Source organism: Platalea leucorodia (assembly GCF_965183815.1).
Source record: "Platalea leucorodia genome assembly, chromosome: 4".
NCBI classification, from domain to species: Eukaryota; Metazoa; Chordata; class Aves; order Pelecaniformes; family Threskiornithidae; genus Platalea; species Platalea leucorodia.
Window position 1 is genome coordinate 90,662,839 of NC_138826.1, and position 21,792 is coordinate 90,684,630.

Here is a 21,792-nt window from a genome sequence, read left to right on the forward strand (position 1 = left end):
AACAGGTCGTGACGCTCTGACTGCATTAAGCTTTCTGATCACTCTTCCTTTATCTGCTATGATTTTGAACACAATAGGAGACAGCGCAGACTAACCAATGGATTTAGAAGCCTTTTCAAGCACACCAACATTTCAAAGGTTTAAAAGATTAAAAATATCAAAAAGAGCCTTGTGGTTACTATGTTTGTGCTTTTGCATTTTATAGTGCAGACATGAAAGTGACATTCACATCATTTATCTGCATTAGCTCCACAATTCAGTGCCTCCAATAAATTTTAAAAGTGAGTTTATTTTATTGTACCATAATTTAGTCAAGCTATATGCAAAAAAGGAAAACCGTTCAGTAAAACGGTTGATGAAAACATCTCCACTACAGTTTTCACAAGGCATCTTGAGTACTACTGAAACATTCTGTAACGTGTGCATAAGCCTGGCCACAACCTACATTAATTTTATCTTGATCTGAATCAGGTGACAGTTCTTGCTTTGCTGCGGTATATTCTGCATTACATTTCCTTTGTTTCAGTACAGTCTCTGCTACACTTAAGAAGTCAGGATTCCCAAAGCATGGGTCAGATCCTACAAGCTCTCAGGCAAGCATCAGCCAGGCACGGGGACTCTGGGACAAGGTCAGAATGTTTTACTGTAAAAAACGATGACTCACAGTTTGATTCATCTGTTTTGCATACTTCCATGCCAAAATTAAGCGCAATCCGGCGGACATTTATGGAGATTAGTAGCCCTAGGAAGGTTAAGAGCTCTGGTGAAATCAACAAATTGATGTGTGTAAAGTAAACAAGGCTGTGCATAACAGGACACACACGGCAGCTACTATACTGCTTGTAAAAGCAATACCACTTCATTCATCCCTCCAGCCCTGCATTCGTTAGCAACTATTCAGAGTGCTGAATATGTTACAAAGCCTAATGCTTTAACTGACTGAAATTTTACACCAGTGGGTCTCAAGCTTTTCCTGTAGCCAAGGCTCATTAGAGAGAATTGACATGTCTATACAGAACTGAGGAACTTCAGCAGCACTTAGCAGCTCCAGCTCCACCCCATCCATGTGGGTCACTGCTTCAGCGAGGCCCCCCTCACCGCCTGGGAAACCGCAAACTGAAGTAAAGGAGACCTGACTAATTACCAGATGTTGGTAAAAATCTTAGCCATTACAGAAAAAAATAAAACTCGCAAAGGCAAACACCAGTTTCATCAATACTCATTCAGCGTTGTTAAGTCTGCATCAAATTACAAGGAACTCGGTACTTGGTTTTTGATTTGAGTAAGGCTACCTTCAGTCACTTCTGGAGACTCTCGTCAGTGCATTCAGTCACTTAAGATCTCTCTTCACATTAAATTCAGTGCTCTTGCTCAAGTTAGAGCAGTGTCTTGTCCCAGCCTTGGAGAAGAAGAGACCGAAAGTGTTTTTTCACTGTCAGATCTATTTGCACAAGAACTACAGAAGAGGTATGTCTTCCCAAAATCACAGACTCTTGAGATGAGATTCAAAGGGGTAATTCCAAGGTTATAAATGCACTGTAATAGAAATAATGACCCATACGATCCTAATAACAGATCTGAATCCCCACTGCACTATACAATGTACAAGTCTTCACATATACTCTATCTACTTATTTACAGTATCTTTAATAAGCTTATAAGTATCCTCTTATCCAGAAGGAACTGTTACTGATTCAGGATGCATTAGCTATTCATTTAATACAACATTCAATTACAATTTAAAAAAAAAAGTAATCAAATGAATAGCTAGATAAATTAATGGGTAACTGAGTGGAGTGTAGGACAGAACTAAGAACAAATTGTTCTTTCCAACACAAAATATGCTAGCGCACAAATTCAGAAACATACCTGAAGGGTCTTTTTAAAACCCCTTTTTAAATTAGGTTGAAAAGAATTTGGACATTTCTATGATTTCCATCTTTTTGCCTGATTCTGAGCTACGGTACTTTGCATACAGCTGTTCAAACAATCTGACTTCACCACATGCCGCTGAAGTAGTACAAGTAAAGAATAGGCATGTTAATACACCCAAGTAAAGCCAGTATCTACAAGTACCTTGCCTGTTTGAGGTACCGGCTGCTGCCCTCCAAAACAGGTCTGGAAAGGAAACAACCTGATCAACTGCCAGGACTGATGAAGAGTTCTTCAGGTTTCCTTCTTCTTACAGCTATATTAATGCACTGTAATCATTCACCTCTAGTCACCAAACCCCAAAACATTCACTGTTATTTGACTAACAACTGCAGGCTTGCCTCAGTAATATTTGCAGACCCGCTTCCCTTCTTTCCTCTTTAAACATCAATTGGCATAATTTTTCCACCCTCAAAAAAAAAAAAAAACAAAAACAACCCACCCTACTCTTCACAGATATGAAATAAGTCAGGAATATTTGCAGAGTAAGTTTCTGGTGGCTGCAGTGAAAGCTGTTTGTGAATTTGCAACTCAGGTAACTGGGGAACAGAATCGCCACGGGACAGAGGACTGAATATGCTGTGTGAATGGAGTGCTGCAGGAAGAGTTATCAGAGCAAAGGTTCACGCAAACAAACATTCATTCGTGAACTTTTCAAATAACCCTGAACAAACATTTTTTCACAGATTTTCTGCAAAACTAGAGGCAATCTGCCAAAAAAAAAAATGCTTTAAATGCTGGCAGGGCGTTAAAATTAAAAATCAGTACAAAGGAAAGGCTTGGGTTTTTTTTCTGCATACTGTATGACCACACGCAATGAATAAAAAAGGTATCATCTGAATACTTCCCCCTCCAGATTAATAAAGTAAGTATTCTTAATTTAGAATGGTCACACAAATATGTCGATCCTACAGCCCTCCCCCTTTTTCACTTCTTTAAAAAAGAAGTAGAGCAGGAACACACACTTGCTGGAATACATCATGAGACCTGTATCTCTCAGGTGACTGCTCTAATTAACCAGGAAATGGATTCATAATCACTCTGTAAATAATTAAATATTCATTAAGTCTGGGGAAAAAGCAGAAGAGCTTCAACAAACAAGAAAACATGGAGACTTGTCCCAGAATACTCTGTTCCCTAGTTCTCACTCAGAGCAATCATTTGCAAGGTGGGAGAACTGGATTCAAGACTCAGTTTTGGGTAATATAAAGGTAGCAAGGTGTGAAACCAGACTCCTCATGCAAATTCTCTGATCACTAGGAAGGATGCACTGATCAGATTCCTAACGCCGCAATATCATACATATTTCTGCATGGCGCAGAAAAAGAAACTAACATTTTTAGGTCTTCTCTGGTGGCAATTCAGATGACATCAGCACGGATGGGGCCGGCACTTATCTCTTGCCTCTGCCAGCTGGAGACAAGGCAGTTTCTGGTCTATAAATAAGGGAACTATGTTAGCGAGATGCTGTGCTTCAAATTATAACTCCTGCAAACAGTCTGCAGAATAAACATGTAGGCCAGTATATGCAGTTGCATAAACATACCCACAGACACCTCTGAAGTGAGACAGCAGCCAAAGGGGAACTAAACATGGCATCTGAAAGGCAAACACAGGAGTTAAGAGTTCTTTTATGGATTTAATCCCATGGGATATTTTTTACCCTAAGCCTCTTTGAGCCCATATGGAAGTGCGTGAAAACTGCTGTTGTAGCCTGAAAGTCTGCTCTCTCAGGCCTGAGCAGAGACCTCCCTCGTCACACAGAGGCCATCCTGCAACCACCAGAGAATGACACAGAGCTATACGGAACTGGCTGGCGGGCCACCAGCAAGGCATGCACTTGGTACCTCCTTGAACAGTCTCTCTGCCAACCCATCCCCTCTCACCAGTAACCCACTACTTTGCACCCACTACTTTGCTAGTCAGGATGGTACACACTGGAGGAATTACGCTTTGGCTGTTATTTTCATTGATTTTGCCCTTTTGATATGAAAAAGAGGGTTTTCTTGCTCAGCATTAACAAACCAGTTACCAGGGATTGTCCAGAAGGGTTTCCCAGAGATATTCTGAAAGACAGGCAAAAGCTGCTAAGCAAATTTTATGCACATTAGCTACTTGGTCTTTGGTGGTCAGAGTTATGCTTTCTATTTCACCAGCCTCTCAGTACTGCATGCCTCGTTGCAGCCTAGTGCAACATACATATACTTCACCAGATCGTTTTTAGACATAAAAGCAGTCTCATAAGGAAAAGATGCTCCAGTTTTCTGTATATAGGTACAGTCAGCCAAAGCCACACAATTTAGTATTCACTTCCCCTTGTTCTGCTATGTTAGCATGTAGAAGCAGCGCTGCAGCCCTGCTCAAATACGGACTATTTTTTTTGTCCACAGTTTTGCCATTAACGTTTTCATATTTTTCTTTACTTAAGGTACCAGAGACATCTCTACAAGATGAGAAATCGTGCCTCCCTAAGGTGCCTTTATTCAGAATGGTTACCGTGATAATGCATTAAAACCTTGGCAGAAACCACCTGAAGTAGGAAGAGGTCTCAAAGGAGGGTTGGAAGAAAAACAATAAAACCCCCAACTCTCACACCTCATAGCCTCTCAGGCCCACCAGAAACCTGAAAAAGTAACATTTTATTCCATATTCCCAATTTATAGGTCCTGGCTTAAACAAGTTTGTTGATAGAGAGCTGTCTGTTTAGACTCCAGTGAAGGTCAGTAACTTAGTCAGGTACAAGGAAAAGGATGGTTTGAGATGCTCCTGGCTCCTTGTTTCTCAATAAGGCCATATGATCAAGTTTGCAAGGGGTAGTATATTCCACCATCCCACAGACAAAGTTAAAGACAACAGTGGGAGTACTGCTTAAGAAGCACAGGATTTGACCCACAGCTACAACATCATGGCATCAGAAGTGGCTGGCAATTAAAAGATTACAATACAGTCGACAATAATCCGATGAGCTCAGCTGCAGATGCACACAGACTGCTCAGAGCAGGCTGCCAGGGAAGAAGCCACGCTGGGCGTGCGTGACAGCACCCGCTGCTGCGAGGCTCCTCTGCAGCACCCCAGGAGGAGAGGAGCCGCCAGTAAGTGGGGACCTGCTACCTGCACTGGGCTCCCTCATCTCTTCTGCACAGGGGACCTTCTCCCACTCTGCACTCGGTTGTGACTTCAGTGCAAGGGTATCTGAGCAGATTAACGCTTTTGTTCTATTTTCTGTCATGACGTTAAGAATCTCACTAATTTTATGCACTGTTACTTGGAAATTAGGAAGGCACAAACACATGAAGGCAGCGTTAAAAAGGGCACATAATGCACACAACCCTATTCCATTGGGTCTTAATCTCAAGTAGTCTGTGGGGCAGCAAAGACAGCATAGTTGTCAAGTTCTTAAATCAAGTTCTTAACTTAAATCAAGTTCTTAAGCATACCAGTTATCCATTTGCAACACAAAATAAACAAGCTAGCTTTCCATTATACAGCTGGTTCTTCATGGAGCTGATATTATTTGTGCCAAGAATGCAGAAACACCAATTTGCCACATGCACAAGGTACCTATGAACAAGAGTTTATATACTTGCATTTCTACTAATCATCAAATTAGTGATTTGCAAGAGGAAGAGCATGCTGTGCTGTCTAAACACTTAGAACAACCTTGGTGTCTTAAGTATCCTATAAGGGTGAGAACTTTTTTCTTTTCTTTTTAGTATACCTTTTGAATGCCTGCATAAATACTGTCAAAGGAGTAAGAGTAACTTTATGCCTACGAACTTAGTTGCAGCGTGTTTTGGTACAGAGGCTTGTATTGCAGTGTATCTAGCAAGCAAGTAGAATAACTAGAGGCACTAGACAGCTGTCTGACACAGTGCCCTGAACTACCAGCAGTATAAAACTTTAAGGAAAGGGACTGTGTGGATCATCAAGTCAAGTCTGCTATTACCATAGGCAATCCTATCTTTTATCTTTCCTAAAAGATTATTTACTGGACAGTTGACATCTTAAAAAAAAAAAGTTAATGACAAAAGGCTAAAGTTTTTTTTTTTTCCCCAGCAGAAAAAGCAGAATAATAGATCTTGTTCTGTAATATAAAAAAAAAAATGAAGTTACTTGTAACCCTTTCAATTTCTCTATTACTTTCTAAAACAGTAACTTAATTGTTGACTTAGAAAGTTTTGGTTCAGATGCTTGCTCATCTTGGTACTGAAAGAACACTTATTTTATCTTGCCTCTGACCTAATGCTTTAGATTGTTTATCCCCTCTTCTCTTATAAAGAAAAGAGTCAGAGGGGAAAAGCGGAGAACAGCAAGGCTTGAAAGAAGACAGGTTGTTGAAAGAAGAGTGCCATACAGGAGCTATCACTGAATCTCATTAGACTTCTGCTGTACCCTGTAAACGTGAGCAGATTCCTCTGATTTTCAGGAAGCAGATACTCTGGAACTGGCTAGAACAGTAGAGACTGGTTTCTTTTACCATATGAAAGAATGTACACTGGAAAGTGGAAGGGGATCAGCACATCTCCTTATTTAGTTTAACACACAGACAGAGCAAAGCCAAAAGTGTATATCGCTCCACTTCTGATACCTTGGAAGAAACAAGTCAAAGCAGCATCTTGAAGACTCCTGACACAAGACAGCACCAGCAAACTGCTAGCAGATCCTACACGCGGAGTAATTCAGATGAGTAAGCGCTGAGTCAGTTAAGGAGTCTGGACAGTCCATTTACATGAATCTGCAGTAGTCATTTACGTTTCCCACAATGGCTAATTATGTAAAGGGTTACAATCATTACTTCCGGGAAGTCATCATCCGGTACGCCACCTGCGTTTGCTTTTTATTCCCCATACAGTTAACAAGAAATACTACACCGTAAGCATTCTAATTATATTTTTTGTAACTTCTATTTCACAATAAAAGAATAAGTTTGTCTAGCATATTTTGAGAATGTTTTGGTTAATATGCTAATACAGCTCTCTTGCCTGCTTGTCAGCGCTTCCACATCTGTAATGGGAAGTCTCAGGAGGTTGCAACTGAAACTCAAACAGGTTTTATTGGTCAATAATAGATAACATAACAAAGTTAACAGGGATATTCTAACTGATGAATCTATGACCACACTTCAAAGCAAGTTCTACTGAAAATTTTTCTAGAAAAATGATAGACAAAGAAAAGCTTTTTTCCCTTCTTATCACTCTGTAATTAAAAGCAACCCCCCAGATGCTACGATCAAGGTAAGTGCAGATCAAGTACCCACACACCTTTGGAGGGACTTCATTAAAACCAGACCAACTGCACTGTCCTGCACTGGATAGAGTTAGAAGTTAATGACACACGTCATCCTTAACTCATTTCACAAATATGATTATTACAGAGTCAAATCGTACAGCATACACTTTCTCCACAGCATTTTCTGAGAGCATTTAGTGGTTTTGCTGGTGCTTGTTTCCCAGAGATTTTTCTGACATAGGAGGCTGGGCCCTCTTCTTGTCTAAATGTTTCAAGTGAAAGACTATGAAGAGCACCTTCTCTTCCTACCTGTAACACCTACCTCATTAACATGCATCTAGAGCTGGGATTATTTTATTGTGCCAACCATGAACTAAAACAAGCATCATCTTCTAGAGAAGATAAACTGTTCATTATAATGTTTGCACTTACTGACTAGCAGCGAGTAATACAAAGTCATGGCCATGCCCATATACAAGCCAGCTCTTGGAAACAGAACATTAGATTTGCTTGGGGTTGTTTCCAAAATATTCTTTGTTTTCCATAAAGAGACTGCATCTCAATCTCAGGATTTATCAAACAGTCACCTCCAGGTAAAATCCAGGTTTCCACTGGGTTGTATGATGCAAGATTGAATACTGCATCTTGAAATTCATACAGGTGAGAAACAGTAGCCTGAGAAATAATAATAATAATAGCCTGAGAAATAATATAATTATAATTAAAGAAGCAATAATAATAGCCTGAGAAACAGTGACATGAACAGAGGGGAGGGAAGGGGCTATTGAGGAGATTTTCCTTGTTCAGTTACTAAGATGTAGCTAACAGAAAATGGCTTGAGAATACCAGCGTTTTGCCTGGACGAGATGGATTAGTGGGCAGAGCATAGGTAAAATGTAATACACCACCTTTAGCCTACCAGGTGGCTATAACCGACTTGTGACACACTTCTGCGTCTACCAGAAGATAACTTCCACAAGCTGCAGAAAACAGTAGGTTTCTGAAGAAGTGGTGCCTCAGGATTACCACGTCCGTTACAAGAGATCAAAGTGAATTGTTTGTCTTAGAGCACTCCCACAGGACCAAGCCACCACACGAACTGCCCGAACAGCCTGCAGTTGTTTAAGTCTTGGAAACAAAGGAAAAAGAGCAGTGATAACCAACTCCTTTGGTTTTGGCGCCAGATATAGTCTTGTAATGTAAAACACATGCAGCAAGCAGTTTTCCTGTGCAGACAGCTCTGCCTCTTACCCAGGAGACGGTCCCATGCTCTCAGCAATGGCCCTCTGTGCTTCATCCCAAGTATCTGCTACTGCACAGCCCACCGGCCTTTTCCCTGTTAGCAGGACACAGGCAGCAATGCCAGCCATTGCACCTTCAGCTGCTGCCTCCAGTTTTCAGCTGTCGCTCTTCCTCGCCATGCATGCATACAATACATGCATACATACATATCCCCACAATCTCTTGAACCTCAGAGTATTTGGCATTGTGCCCAAGAGACAAGAAGCGGGGAAGGAAAAGACATAAAGTAACTTCAGGCGGAACAGGCTATTCATGACTCGCAACTCCCAGACTGACCAGCACAGAGCAAGGTCAGCCAGCCTTGCCTCGGAGATGGCCAGCACTTGATGGGATCAGCCCAGATAGCTCAGAGCAGAGAGCACAGCGGGGTCCCAGGAAGGTCGGGTCAGTAACTGGCAAGGTGGGAGAAGCCAGTCACAGAGGAAACGCTGCCACCAGACTAAAACCTGCAGGATGCAGAGGGGCAGCACACAGGGCGCAAGGAGCCATGGTACAGGTTTAGACTAACCACTCGCACACAAAAACAAACTCCCACGCTCCAAAGCCTATTTTGCTCCATGAAAGCCGAACAGTAAGAGTAGATTAGGCTCTAACGGGGATTAATACGAGTTAAGGTAGCACTAATTTCCACTGGGGAGACCAGAAAGGTTAGACGTGGGATAGCGTGACAGCTAGATGTAGCAGGGGCTTGAAAAAAAGGTAAAGAGAAGAACAAGCACCACAGGAGCTTCCATTGACACCTGCCTGGCTCCATTCGTGCTCTCCCCTATGTCCAGCCCTGTCCAAAACAGAGATGAGACGTGCTGCGCTGTCAAGTCATGGTCAGTGATTTCTAATAGGCTGTGTAATGGTCAGCAGGGGATTTCTTATCCAGTCTCAGCAGCACTGACCCACTTTTTCCAGTGCTACCATCCATCACCTCTGACTGACAAGGAGACCAGTTTTCACAAAAGGCAAAACCTAACCCAAGCGAAGTCTGAGGCGGAAAATGAGATGAAATTCGGATCCCATTCTGTCTTACCACAGCCATTTCAAAGCTATAAGTTTAATTTTATTAGCAACTAGGACTTCAGTTCATAAAAAAGTGACCAATAAAAGATAATGGCAGGAAATTAAATGAACCTTAGCGTGATTTAGAGCATTGCTCTGCAACAGCAAAACTGCACAGAAAGTATGCTTGGAAAGGAAAAAAAAGCTCAAAAGAAGTGATAATAAAAGGAGCCAAACTGCTTCAGAGTCAGAGGCGAGTTAAAGCTTTCTTAGAGACTAACAAAAAAAGTGCAGGTATACACAAAACGTACATATTAAGTATGCATTATGATTGCCATATTGCCAGAAAGAAACACCAGTCAGACAATCCATTCGTTGCTCACCCTTTCATGTGTGCTATAGCAATTAGGACTTTATTCACCTTTAAATTCAAGTAAAATAATAAACATAGTTTCACTACAGTCCTGGGAGACACCAGCTGCAGTGTGTGGTCGAACCAGGAAAAAAGTCTACTTTCCTGACTGTTGGCCATATTTTCAAAAAGTTACCAAGAAAAGGTATTTTTTTCTTTAATTATATAGAAAGACAGAGGCCACAATCTCTGAAGTTCCTCAATCATGACCTTTGGGAAGTAGGCTTTTTGTAGGGCTCCCCCCAAATAATTTGGTGCACAGTATCGAACTAAAACAAGTTCCTTAGTTTTCATTTCAAGAAAGCTGTGAGAAGAGTGCAAGTATTGAATATGTAGGGTAAAAAAAAAAAAATTTTTCAGTTTATGACTGAACTATCTAAACCTGCAGATACCCCTTCCAGCTGCGTAGCCAACTACAAACTCGTTAACATTTACCTGGATAACTGAAGTTTGTACTCTGAAGGGAAGGATCAGAGAGCAGGAAGAAAGTAGTGGGGGAAAAAGGTAAGGAACTATCCTTCACTAGCCTGTCTCTCGAACATGTAACTCCAATTGACAAACAGCACAAAGAACAATATCCTTTCTGTATAAGACAAACTCATTGTGGTCAAGTTCTTTGATCAGAAAAATTTCTACTGAACCACACTTGATAAACTTGAACTTTGGAAACTGGCATCTATTCACCAGAATTTTTTGAAATAAAACTTGAGAATTCTGGCATCATCCAAGGCATCAATTTTTCATCTTTCAAAATAGTTATAAGTTTACTAAAACGTCAACCCAATTTGTATTTCAGAACTCAGCCTTTCCTCAGAGAGGCTTCTGTTGTTGTTGGTTTAATTCTAGATTGTTTTAATCTGAAGTAAATTGAAATTAAGTTTTATAAATTAGAATTTTCATTTTCCATAAAAATTAATTAGTCAATGTAATACAGAGGACTAACAAGTTGTTTCTCATGGAAAATAGGAGTATTTTGTTCTGAAGAAGACCACGCAAATATTGATGTTAGGTAAGTGTCTCCCTTCACAAAGCTGCTTTTGGACTTATATTTCCACTCAGTCACTTCCAACCAGAAAATAAAGGTGGAAAAAGGAAGCATTCTAAGTAGCTCTTCCCTCAGTCCTTTTCAGTTGGAGATGCAGTTGCGTAGGAAGGCCAAGAGACTGTTAAACTCCAAAGATCCTCAACAGTTCAAACCATACAGAGGATCTCACTGAATAGACAGGCCCAGACAATCAGCCAGCACAATGCTTACCTATTCAAAGCACGTTTCTCCTGTGCATGGAAGGCCATTTACCAGTCTTAAGAAGGTAAACATGCCAGTTTAATACTTGAATCATCTGAAAGCTATTGAGCAGCATCCCCGATTGTCTGTTACTACTATACATTTCTTCTCCAGAGGGATAAATTTCTGAAGTGAGCCAGGTATTCAAGATCTCACTAGCTCACCCTTCACCATACCTGAGATACCCACATGGACATCAGAGGATGCTCTAGTATTCCTTCGCTACTGTAGATTGCTCAGTAGCTTTATCAACAGACACTACTTAAGTTATCAGCACTACCAAGGAGCAGCTGGTCCTCAGAATACAAAAGGTAGGAAAATAATAGGCTACTATAGCCAATTGAGCTTTGAGTGAAGGCATGCTGTGTATAAATCTCAGCAGGGTCATGTATCACAAAGTTAGTACTCAGCTCCTAACTATACTGCCAGTCTGTTGCTCATTTAAACAGGATTACCTCCACTTTCTAGCTCTAGTTGTATCCCCCACCCCAGTTTTAAGGTTGGTAGGAAACCCACCTCTAATGACTTTAGAGGGCCTATAAAATTACCACATTCTTCAGAAAAAACACATACAATTGATAGTCTGGATGATATGGGATACTTTAAGAAGTGATTTTACTCAGTAATCCCATACAGTCTGAAGAAAGTCTACAAGGCACATTGTCCAAGCCATTTTAACAATAATATAAATTGCTCCTCAGAACTGTCAAAATGTTCTTGAATAAACAAGCTCTCGATCCTTTTCCTAAAGCTTTTGAATTAGAAAGGGAAACATTGCTGAGAAGTAGGTGCTTCAGCAAAATTACCAGGTAACAAGGTCATACTGGAACTGAAATGTATCAATGTAGCTGACTTCAAACCAGTAAGCGTTACAGAACCAAGCAATACTTCCCACGTGCCTTTATGTCTACAAATTAAAGTACCTATGTCACCATAATATCTTTATATCCCCCAAAACAATTGGTATAGGTATCCATCCAGACAGATCTAACTTCAGTAGTAAGACATCCTTAAGAAATATCCTTCTGCTTTCTATATGATGGCCAGGGAAGTGAACATAATTCCCTTACGGCTACAATTGGGATAGTGTTTCACAGAAGTTAACCTGAAGAACAGGGATGTTGCAAAAAAATGTGCAATAAGATGTTCTGCCCAACAAGTCAGAAATACCTTGTCCACTTAGCTTGACAAACAGGTAACATTTGCAGGCTTTCTACTGTTTCTGTATGACCTCCACTAAAGCAACAGCCAATCTATTGATACTGCCAAAAGTCCAAGGAGAAGATGTCAGTTTACACCACCCAGGAACCAGGCAGAACAATTAACATCTGTTACTGCTTCCTATTTGAGGAGATAAGAGCAGAAAAGCTATGTGAAGAATGGCACTGTTAAATCCTCATTTCCAAATATGGCACCATATACATACCCTACAGGCCATGTACATTAGAGGCCCCTCTTTCTTCAGTATCAATATTCAGACATCTTACAACAGGATTTACAAATGCACACATCAGTGGTATGGTTTCTGAATCGCTAACACTGGTGTTCAGCGTGCTGGGCTCAATACAATCTCTTAACAAGGTAAGGGATGTATGTGGTGTTACACTCCTTTGCACGCGCCTGTCCAGAGGACCTCAAATGGCCAGTTTGCTGCCAAATTGCCCACAACCTTCAGGCAACTAAACATGTCAGCAGCGAGAAATCAGCTAGCCATTGCAAATACCAGAAATCAAAAGCAGCAAAAGCGTTTTGGCCACACCCTTTCTCCCACCCTGATGCATGAAATTCCAGGTTGTATATAGGGACCTGCATTTCCTGCAGTTATATTCACTTAAAGTTACCTTACTGTCTAATTAGGACTGATTCCTTAGCCCTTGACCCCCCCAATATCAAAAAGATTTTCAAGGTATCACACAGTGGTATTATTACTTTGTTCTAGTATCACTGAACTAGCATCGAGGAGAATTATGTCTTAGCACAGACAGTTCTTGCCACCTGAAATACAATTATAGTGATGCTGCTTAAAGAAAAAGCAGCTCTGGCTACAATTTCTAGCCCAGTACACTTTTTCAAACAGCTGCTAATGAACAATTCAAGCGAGGCAGTCGGGACCAGACACGCCACAGACCACCACAAAGGAGCAAAAGCAAGTCAAAATTCCTACCAAGCTATGTTTACAAATGCTACCTCCCTCTGCAATTATGATGGGGACCATGACACCAAGGAGCCAGGTTATCAGAGATGCTTGCTACCTTAATCTTTGCTGTTTATGAAATGATCCGACACATGTAGCTGAAGGGCATGGTATTTTTTCTTCATTATTCAAAAGAAAAGAACAGCTTATATAGCAACCGGCTGTAGTTAATAAAGGCTGAGCCCGTAACAATCGTGTTAGGAGGAGGCAAAGAACAGCCTGCACACTCTGCAAAGAGCTTAAGATCTTGAACATTTTTTCTGCTCAGTGATCAAGACAAATCACCGTCTCCACAGAGAGGCAGAAGCACCGATCCTCCAAGGGCTCAATGGCAGTGAATCCACCAGCTACGCGACAGCTGTCTCAGCCCTGCCCATGTCAAACAGATGCTGGAAGCATGGCCTACCTGCCAGCTCAGAGAAGACCCCTCACTGCCCACTTATCTGGCAGGTCTCTTATTTTAAACGTAAATTCCTTCCTGGACCCAAAAAGACTTTCCTTGGTGACAGGTATTTTTCACAAAAAGTTAAGCTTAGGAAGAAAAAAACTCAAAAACTACCTCTTTCCTTTTAAGAGGAAAAAGGACAACGAAACCCCAAGAATTGTCTTGAAAATTTGATCTCGCAGGATCAAGTAAGAGGAGAAAATACTGTACAATTACAGAAAGTCAAGAAATCTTTGAGCAGCTGTGGAGTGGTTCCTCCCACCCCACTTCAGACACCTCTGTTTGAAGGTCCCCAAGCCCTGTCTGCACGGGGCAGGAGGGCTCCCGAAGCCCACAGACCTGCGTTGGGACACGCTCCGTCTCTGCATGGAGACCGTGAGCAGCATCAAGGAGGGTCCACCCCAGGTACATAAAGAGCACACCCACATCATTTTAATAAACAGAGTTCAGGTGTTGCATAGCTTTTTAAGCGCTGCATTTCAGATTCGCATCCATCCTCGAAGCTTGGATTTATTGCAATTTGCGTATTATGCAATATATTCCCCAACAGCATCCAGAAGAAAAGGATGTGCAGCAAAAGACCCACACCCCACCGCCCATGCCGCTACTTTCCCATCCTCTGCTCCACCCAAGACGCTGGCAAAGGGGAAAATGCTACGTAAGGAGAGGAAACTCGAGGGTCTGGAAGCGCCGGTGGCTCCAGCCAGGGTCTGCCGGCGCTGTCCTTGGCACAATCGTTGGATGCGATACAGCCGGGCGATGCGAGGCTGAAATACTTCCTGGGATGGCTGAAAAGGCTCATTCAACAGTCAGGGATAATTCTTCATTAGCCATCTTCCACAGCCCAACACAGAAACTACGGCTCTGAGGGGAGGGTGGGGGACACCAGCCATGTGCCTTAAGAAAGGGGCATGGCTTACTATTGTCTCTCGCTTCAGTTTAACTGCCAAGCCGTTTTTTTTTTATCACACCCCCCCCCCCCCCCCCCCGCCTTCCAGTGTTACCGAAGTCGGTGGAGGAAGGGAAGGTGCTCCGCCGGGGCCGGGCAGCGACAACCGCCGCAGCTGCCGCCCGGCCCCGGCCCCCGCCGGCCCCCCGCACAAACCGGCGCCGCTGGGAGCGCGGGGGAGCAGCGCCCGCCGCCCCCTCCCCGCTCCCCTCCGCCGCCGCCCCCAAGTTCGGGCAACAGGGACCGGCCGCCCGCCCGCCCGGACGGCGGCGGGGCCGGCCTCGGCCCGCAGCCCGGGGGAAGGGGCCGGCAGGGCGGCCGGCCGGCCCGCCGCGGGGGCTCTGCCGCCGGCGCCCCGGAGGGCGGGGAGGCGCCTCCCGCGCCCCGCGCTTACCTTTCACTTGACTTTCATACTCCGCTATAATCTCTTTGTCCTTTTTGAATCTGCTCGGGGTTGACATTATCCACTTGCTTCTTCCGCTTCTCCCCCTTCTTCTCCTTGTTGTCAGTTATGATTATCAGTTATTATTATTTGTCCGGAGGGGCTCCCAAGTTGTATCAGATGGCCGCAAGCCCGAGCGAGCGAGCGCGGCGGCCGGGGCGGCGGCGGGCGGCTGGCCCCGCGGGAGCGCCGCCGGCACCGGAGGCGGCGAGGCGGGGAGGCGGCGATCAGACTAACCCCGGCGCCGGCACCATCGCCTCCAGGCACGGCCGCCGGCAGCAACGCGGTCCGCGGCCCGGGGCCGCCGCAGGGCAGGGCGGGGCGGGGCGGCGGCGGAGCTGCCGCTGGCCGCGGGGCACCCGCTTCCACTAGGCGAGGGCGGGGGCCCGGCGGCTGCGCCCCACCATTGTTATCGCTCCTCACGCACCCGGGAGAGGGGAAGGGAAGGGAAGGGAAGGAGGGAGCGGGCGGTGGGCGGGAGGCAGGCGGCAGGCAGCAGGCAGGCGGCCGCGCTCGGTCCGTACGCCAGAGGCACTAGTTACTCCGGCCGCCGCGCTCGCCTGGGTGGGGACTCGGGGCCGGCGCCCCGCCGTGACTAACCCCGGGCGGCAGCGCGGAGGCGCATGTCCCAGCCCCGCAGCCCCAGCAGCGGCCGGCGCGGGGCGGCTCCCCCGCCGCGCCCTGGAGAGGTGTCTCCGGGAATAAACTTCTCCCCGCCCTCCCGCCGCTCTCTCCTCCCTTCCTGCCTCCCCGCCCGCCTCCGCTCCTCGCTCGCCTCGTCCCCGGTGGCGCCCGCCCCGCCTCCCCCCTGCCGGCAGCCGGGGTGGGAGCGCGGCCGCCGCCCTCCGCCGGGCCCGCAGGCCCCGCCGCCCGCCTCCCCCGGCTGCCCCGCGGCGGGAGGCCTAGCAGGCCCGGCGGGCCCGGGCGGGGGCGGGAGGGAAGGGGCCGCCGCCCGGGGCCCGCAGCGAGCATATGGTGGCCGGGTGCCCTCAGGGGACGAGGGTGCGAGGCGGCGATGCGGTGGCAGAAAGCCCTTGATCCGGCGGGGAAAGTTAAACCCGCGTGCTGCTGCCGCCGCCGCCGAGCCTCACAGGGAGGGGAGAGGCCGGAGGGGAGGTTTGTCCTTCGGGGACCCCGTTTTCCTGCCCCGTTTCTGTGGAGGCAGGGCACGGCTGTGCCGAGCGGGCGGTGGCTGCGGTGGCGTGCCCCGGGAGGAGTCCCCAGGGGGGCCAGGGGCATGGCGGCACTGAGGGGAGAGCCGTGTCCCCCAGCACAGCGGGTCTCGCTTCCCCCGTCCCGGCCCGCGTGGTGCTCCCCTTCGGATGCAGCTTGTTCTCGAGGGCAGGACTGTCGGCACCCCTCTGTGGGGCACCCCCACGGCTCATGGGGAAAACAAGGAAAATGGTGGGAGGCCGTCCAAAATGCTGCTCCCTCGAAGTCCTGTGCGTGGCACACGTGGGGGCTGGCCTTGTCAGACGGTCACGTTCCATGTCGGCATCGGGATGGACTCCAGCCCGGGGCGGGATAGTGCATAGCTCTCCCCGCTAAGCCGGGGCTGTGAGAAGGGGAAGAAGGTGGTCCAGAAGGGCAGGAAGAGCTGGAGTTGGGAGCACGGGGCAAGTCACCAAGTGGGAGAGGTGGCCCAGGTGTGCCCTTGCTCCTGGGCGCCTCCAGCAGCGATGGGGACAGCTGCCTTCTCTGCCTGCAGAGCTGGCACCTGGCTCAGCCCTTCGGGGCTGCGGAGGATGAGCTGGCTGCCAGCTCTGCAGGTGGAGATGAGGCTGTGCGTGCCAGGAGCCGAGCACGGCGGTTCACAGACCCGGTAGCCACACTTCTAGGTCCTGGGGTCTAAGCTTGAGAGTCACCTGCCAAAGGAGTCAGATGTGATTGAGGTTGCACAACCCTTTTCCCTTTCCCCTGGCTGCCCTGAAACTCAGCCTTTGCCCAAGAAGAGGTTGCTGAAAAAAACATGGAAAAAGCCAAGGGTGATGGACACTGCTGGCTTCTGATGGGCAAAGAGCGTGGCTGTCGTTCATGGGTCAAAGCCAAAAGCCAAACCCCAAGGCCACAGCTGCAGACTTTGGGCTGCAGGGAGGTCAGCTCTGAAGAGGTTAAAGGCAGGCAGGGGACTTTCTGGAGGCACGGAGGGCTCTGCTGGCATCAGGTATGTCCAGGAGTGACTAGGCAAAGTTGCAAACAATTCACAAGGCGTTTCCAAAGGTGGCTGCTGTCTGATTAGTGTGGTGAAAGTGTCCAGAGATCCTATCCTGGACAGCTGGTCCTGACACTGCCAGGACCTGACCCTTCAGGACAAACAGGATTGAACGGTGGGATTATCTGGGAAAGTTCAGGCCGGCTACCCAGTAATTTGGCTGAATTTGAGCTTAAGTGCTATGGGGACTTGGCCCTTGGAGGGAAATGGGAGAATTACTGTACTCATGCTGACATTCTTGCTTGTGTTTGTAATTAATTCATATAAATGCGTTGCCTTAGCATTGCAGTCACTCACTTCCACACCTCTGCATTTCAGCAATAAGTGTACATCTGTCCTTTGCAGTTTGTCTTTCAGTTTCATTAGGTACTGTGCTCTCCCCTACCACAGGATCGGGGTAACAGGGTTCCTGTTCTCCTTTCCCTCTTCATGTGTTGATCTCTAGAATGTTATCATATCTTTTCCTCTTGCCCTCCCAGCACAATCTCTTTCCAGCGCTGATCCCAATTCAGATCACCCAAAGCAATCTTAGTACCGGAGGTTATTGTCTGAAGCCAATTTAACACCAAGCTGGATGGTCAAATTACATCCCTTGAATAAGAAGCCGTGCCTCAAAAGAGCAGTCATCTCGGTAATCCCACCCAACTCTGATTTTCATCTCAGCCTTTGATGCTCACCTCTTGCCTCCTGTCTGTTCCAGCCCAGCTGTTAGGCTGGGGACAGGCTGATTTACAAGACAGTGGACCACATTCCTGGGGGACACGGGGCACTAGCTGGAGGTTAGCTGTGAGTCTTGCCTGCTCTTACAGAGCACAGTGTTTTCACAGCCAGTGAGGACAGAGAAAGGTGGTCAAGTCCCCTCATGCCCCGAGTGAGGCTGTGCAGGTTGGCACCTCTGGCCAGGCCAGTCCCTGAAGCCCTTGCCCAGGAGCTAGGCATGCAAACCATGCCCAAGATGTGGTTGGAGGTGTAGACACGAAGTTATCTGCCTCCTCCTCTCCTGGGGGCTGAAGGACACAGCCCCTTCTTGCCACAGAGCCTACGCTGGGAAATACTGCCTGGATCTTTCTCCCCAGGAGAAAGGTGCAGAAGGGGGCTGAACACCCATGCCTACCCCACCCCTTCTCCCTGCGCTAGGTGCTGCAGCCAGAGGATGGGTCTGGCTCCACAGAGCCAAACCGGAGGCTGCAGAGGGAGCATTTCTGTTTCTCTGCAAAGGCAGTTGCCTGCAAAGATGCAAAATCCATCTTCTGGCTCTGGAGATTGACCTCCCTGCATTCAGCGGCTTGGCTCAGGGCTGCATGTCCGTGGCAGGACCACTGACCAAGGATGGACCTGTGGCCCAGTGGGCTTGACTGTGCCAGACTCAGAGCTGCACAGATTCTGGATCCCTGAGTTAGGGTTGGCCTCCAGGACAACCAGGATTGAGCTGGCTGAGAAATCTGATTTTCCCCCCCTCCCCACACTTCTTTAGGGATTGGCAAAGGATTGTGCATTATTACATGGGTGTAATCTTCTTTTAAGATGTTCGTGGCAGCTCAAGTCTCCGGACTCAATTCCACACTGATTTACACAGCCTGCAATTGCATTGCAAGGATGGCGATTGCACAGGAACAGACTCTGCCTGGGCTCTGCCATGCCAGATTTGAGGTGACTTACAGGACACAGAAGATTAGTACAGAAACCCCCGTCTTTTGAGACCCGTTCCCAAAGAGGTCCCCGCAGACTTCCCATCGATTTCAAAAGCAGCAAGTGCTAGAGCTGTGGAACAGTCTTGTTATGTGAACCCCTGCGCACCCGTGGATGATGCTTGAAAACGCTTGTTTATCCACAGTGTTGTTCTGTGAACTCTAAATTATTGCATGTAGAGCATATCCAAGTCTTGGCAGGGAGGACACTGTAGACATTTAAAAAGTATTAGGATAAAGCTGATTGAGAGCACATATGTTGTTGCAAGAGGCAGAGTTGTATCAATAGTGCAGTGTAGTAGGGTACTGCAGCAGTACAACACTGGTCCAGGGTTTGTGGACCGTATCTCAGTGTATGGAGTTAGATAATCTACTCCACCAGGGAACTGGAAATCCTGAATTATGTATGATAAATCAGAGATGTGTTTATACAGAGAGCAGTTCCTGCAATACTTCATGTACTCAGTGCAAAAAGGGAATAACACGGGCATGCTGGATTCTGCTTGCTTGAGAACTTCATTATTGCATTTCATTTACACAGCCTGATGAGCTGTGCAGTATTTGCTTTCTTGTGCTGCTAATAAAAATAGACCATATAACTGATTGCTGGAATATCACCGAGCTGTTCTCCGTGAGCACGTAATGAAATGCATCGACCCCCTTAAACAACAAAACCCTACACTAATTTTCTTTAGGCTGAAAAGAAGACAGATATAATTCATCGTGCTTTATAATTACAGTCAATCAGTCATTTTACAGTTGGACAGTAAGTCTCTAAATGAAAGACCAAGCTTTAATTGAAACAATGAAACATTTGATTGTTATTGAAAAATCAGTAAGAGGCACCATTCAAAGAGCTTGTTCAAATGTTTGTCACTGATAAGATGCACATTTCTATAGGGTCAAATCTATTTGCTTGAGAATGAGATTATTTTAGTAAATCCAGTTGCTTATCTAAGATATAAAACCAGCAAGGCTTTTTTTCTCTCCCCTGCCCCCAGCCAGTGCAGCACTTAATGCTGCTCTGTGCTTATGAACTCCTGAGACATGGAGATGAAATCTGGGCATACGGGGTTTGTCACAGGCTGCAGAAGAGCCAGGACTTCACCCTGGCTGACCTGAAAGTGAGTGGCTCTAAAGCATTCAGCTGGACCTTCACAGCAATGAAATGAGGATCGCGAGCTGCCCAAACTTCAGTAGTTCAGGAAAGATGTTTCCCTCACCCGAGTTTCTCTGGGAGCCTAAGCTGCCACTAACCTTTCATTTCCACAAGCAGTACTCTGACCACTGGCACGGGTGTATTGATTGTAAGGACCTGCGGACACAATCTCTTCCAGAAGCAGGGTAAAGGAAGAAAAAGCATTCTTATTTCACAATAAGAGTGTCTACAGGTGGAGTATGTAGAGTTGGTAAAGTGCTTTAAATTCATGCTATACCTGGGTTCATAAAAATTTTCCAGCCCTAGGTGTTTATTATGTACTTCTTTGGATTACCATTTTTATGTGTTGAGCGATTGCTGGGTTTCTTTTGGGCATAATGATCTGAGTGTCCATTTTGTGAGCTTCATGCACCTAAATTTAGGCAACTAAAGTCATATGCCTAATCTAAACGAGTTATTTACCCATGTCATTTAAGCTCCTTCAAAAGTCAATCAGGAGAGGTGGGCATGTCCTTGGTGGTGATCACTACAGTTGACTTATTTTAGACACTTTGTTTAGGATGGATTTTGTTCCAATTTTCCTTATTATCATAACCAGGAGTCATGTAAGACAAGAATGACATCCTCTTCATAAAACCTGAATGTAATATGCTGAGTGTTAACAACAGTCTATTAGAAATACGGTGACAGTCCCTTGCTCCTGAATAAAATGCACAGCTAAGCTGTGTTTGTTCATTTACTATTTGCAGTCCCATTGGAAAGTAATCCTGTCGTCCTGTCGTCTGAAGGAGGATTCAGGAAAAATACCATTAGGTAACCTGCTGTGTATACATGGGTGTATGTGTGTATACAGCCAATTTGCCATGTTCAAATGCATGCGATAGCTCTCTCAGCACGAAATACATCTGAATCCAGTGAGGAATTGTTCACATCAGAGAAAAAAAAATCTTCCAGGTGAAATCACTGATTTTAAATGAAAGAGATCCTTCTGTGTCAATAAGGTAAGATTTCAGCCCTGGAGGACTGATATAGTCTGGGACATGAACAAGCATTGTATTTCTTCTAAAGCAAAAAGAAAAGCACCAAACCCAAACCTCCCCACATTGGTTTTGTTGCTATTTTGTAGAAATTAATGAGACTTAAAGCCGTAATCGGTATGTCAATATTTAGTCCTTTGGCTTTACAGTCATGAAGTGCAGTTTAATGTTTCCTTGTTAATGTGTTCATTTTGAGCAGTGCTAATAGGACTAATGACATAACTAATATATAGAAAGCGAGGAGGCTATTCTATGCCTTTTACTGTTGTTAAGAATATTATCCTTTTTTTATATGGTATTGCTATTCACTTCCCAATTAGTTATTACAAGGAGGAATGAATTCTGAGCAATAACTTTCTCACTTAATGAGAAGAGACTGAGGCAGTCTTGTCTTTTTGAAGGAGAAGAAATATAGAAGTAATTGCATTCTCACTGCAGGGTTTGTGTTCCCTGTAGGGCTACCTTTGTTCTGTTGGTAGCCTTTGAGACTCTGGTATTCCACTTCTTCTCAACATA

The 21,792-nt window shown here is 45.7% G+C and overlaps 1 protein-coding gene across 2 annotated transcripts in view; it reads right to left on the bottom strand.

The window, feature by feature from the left end:
* SRGAP1 (SLIT-ROBO Rho GTPase activating protein 1) overlaps positions 1-15,199 on the bottom strand; it is a gene marked incomplete at both ends in the record, with an annotated part of 150,652 nt that extends 135,453 nt beyond the window's left edge. For both annotated transcript variants that reach the window (XM_082308064.1, XM_082308063.1), the window contains one exon: positions 15,133-15,199. In XM_082308064.1, coding sequence (XP_082164190.1) covers positions 15,133-15,199 — 67 coding nt within the window. The remainder of the gene's footprint in view (positions 1-15,132) is intronic.
* Between the last annotated feature and the right edge of the window lie 6,593 nt (positions 15,200-21,792).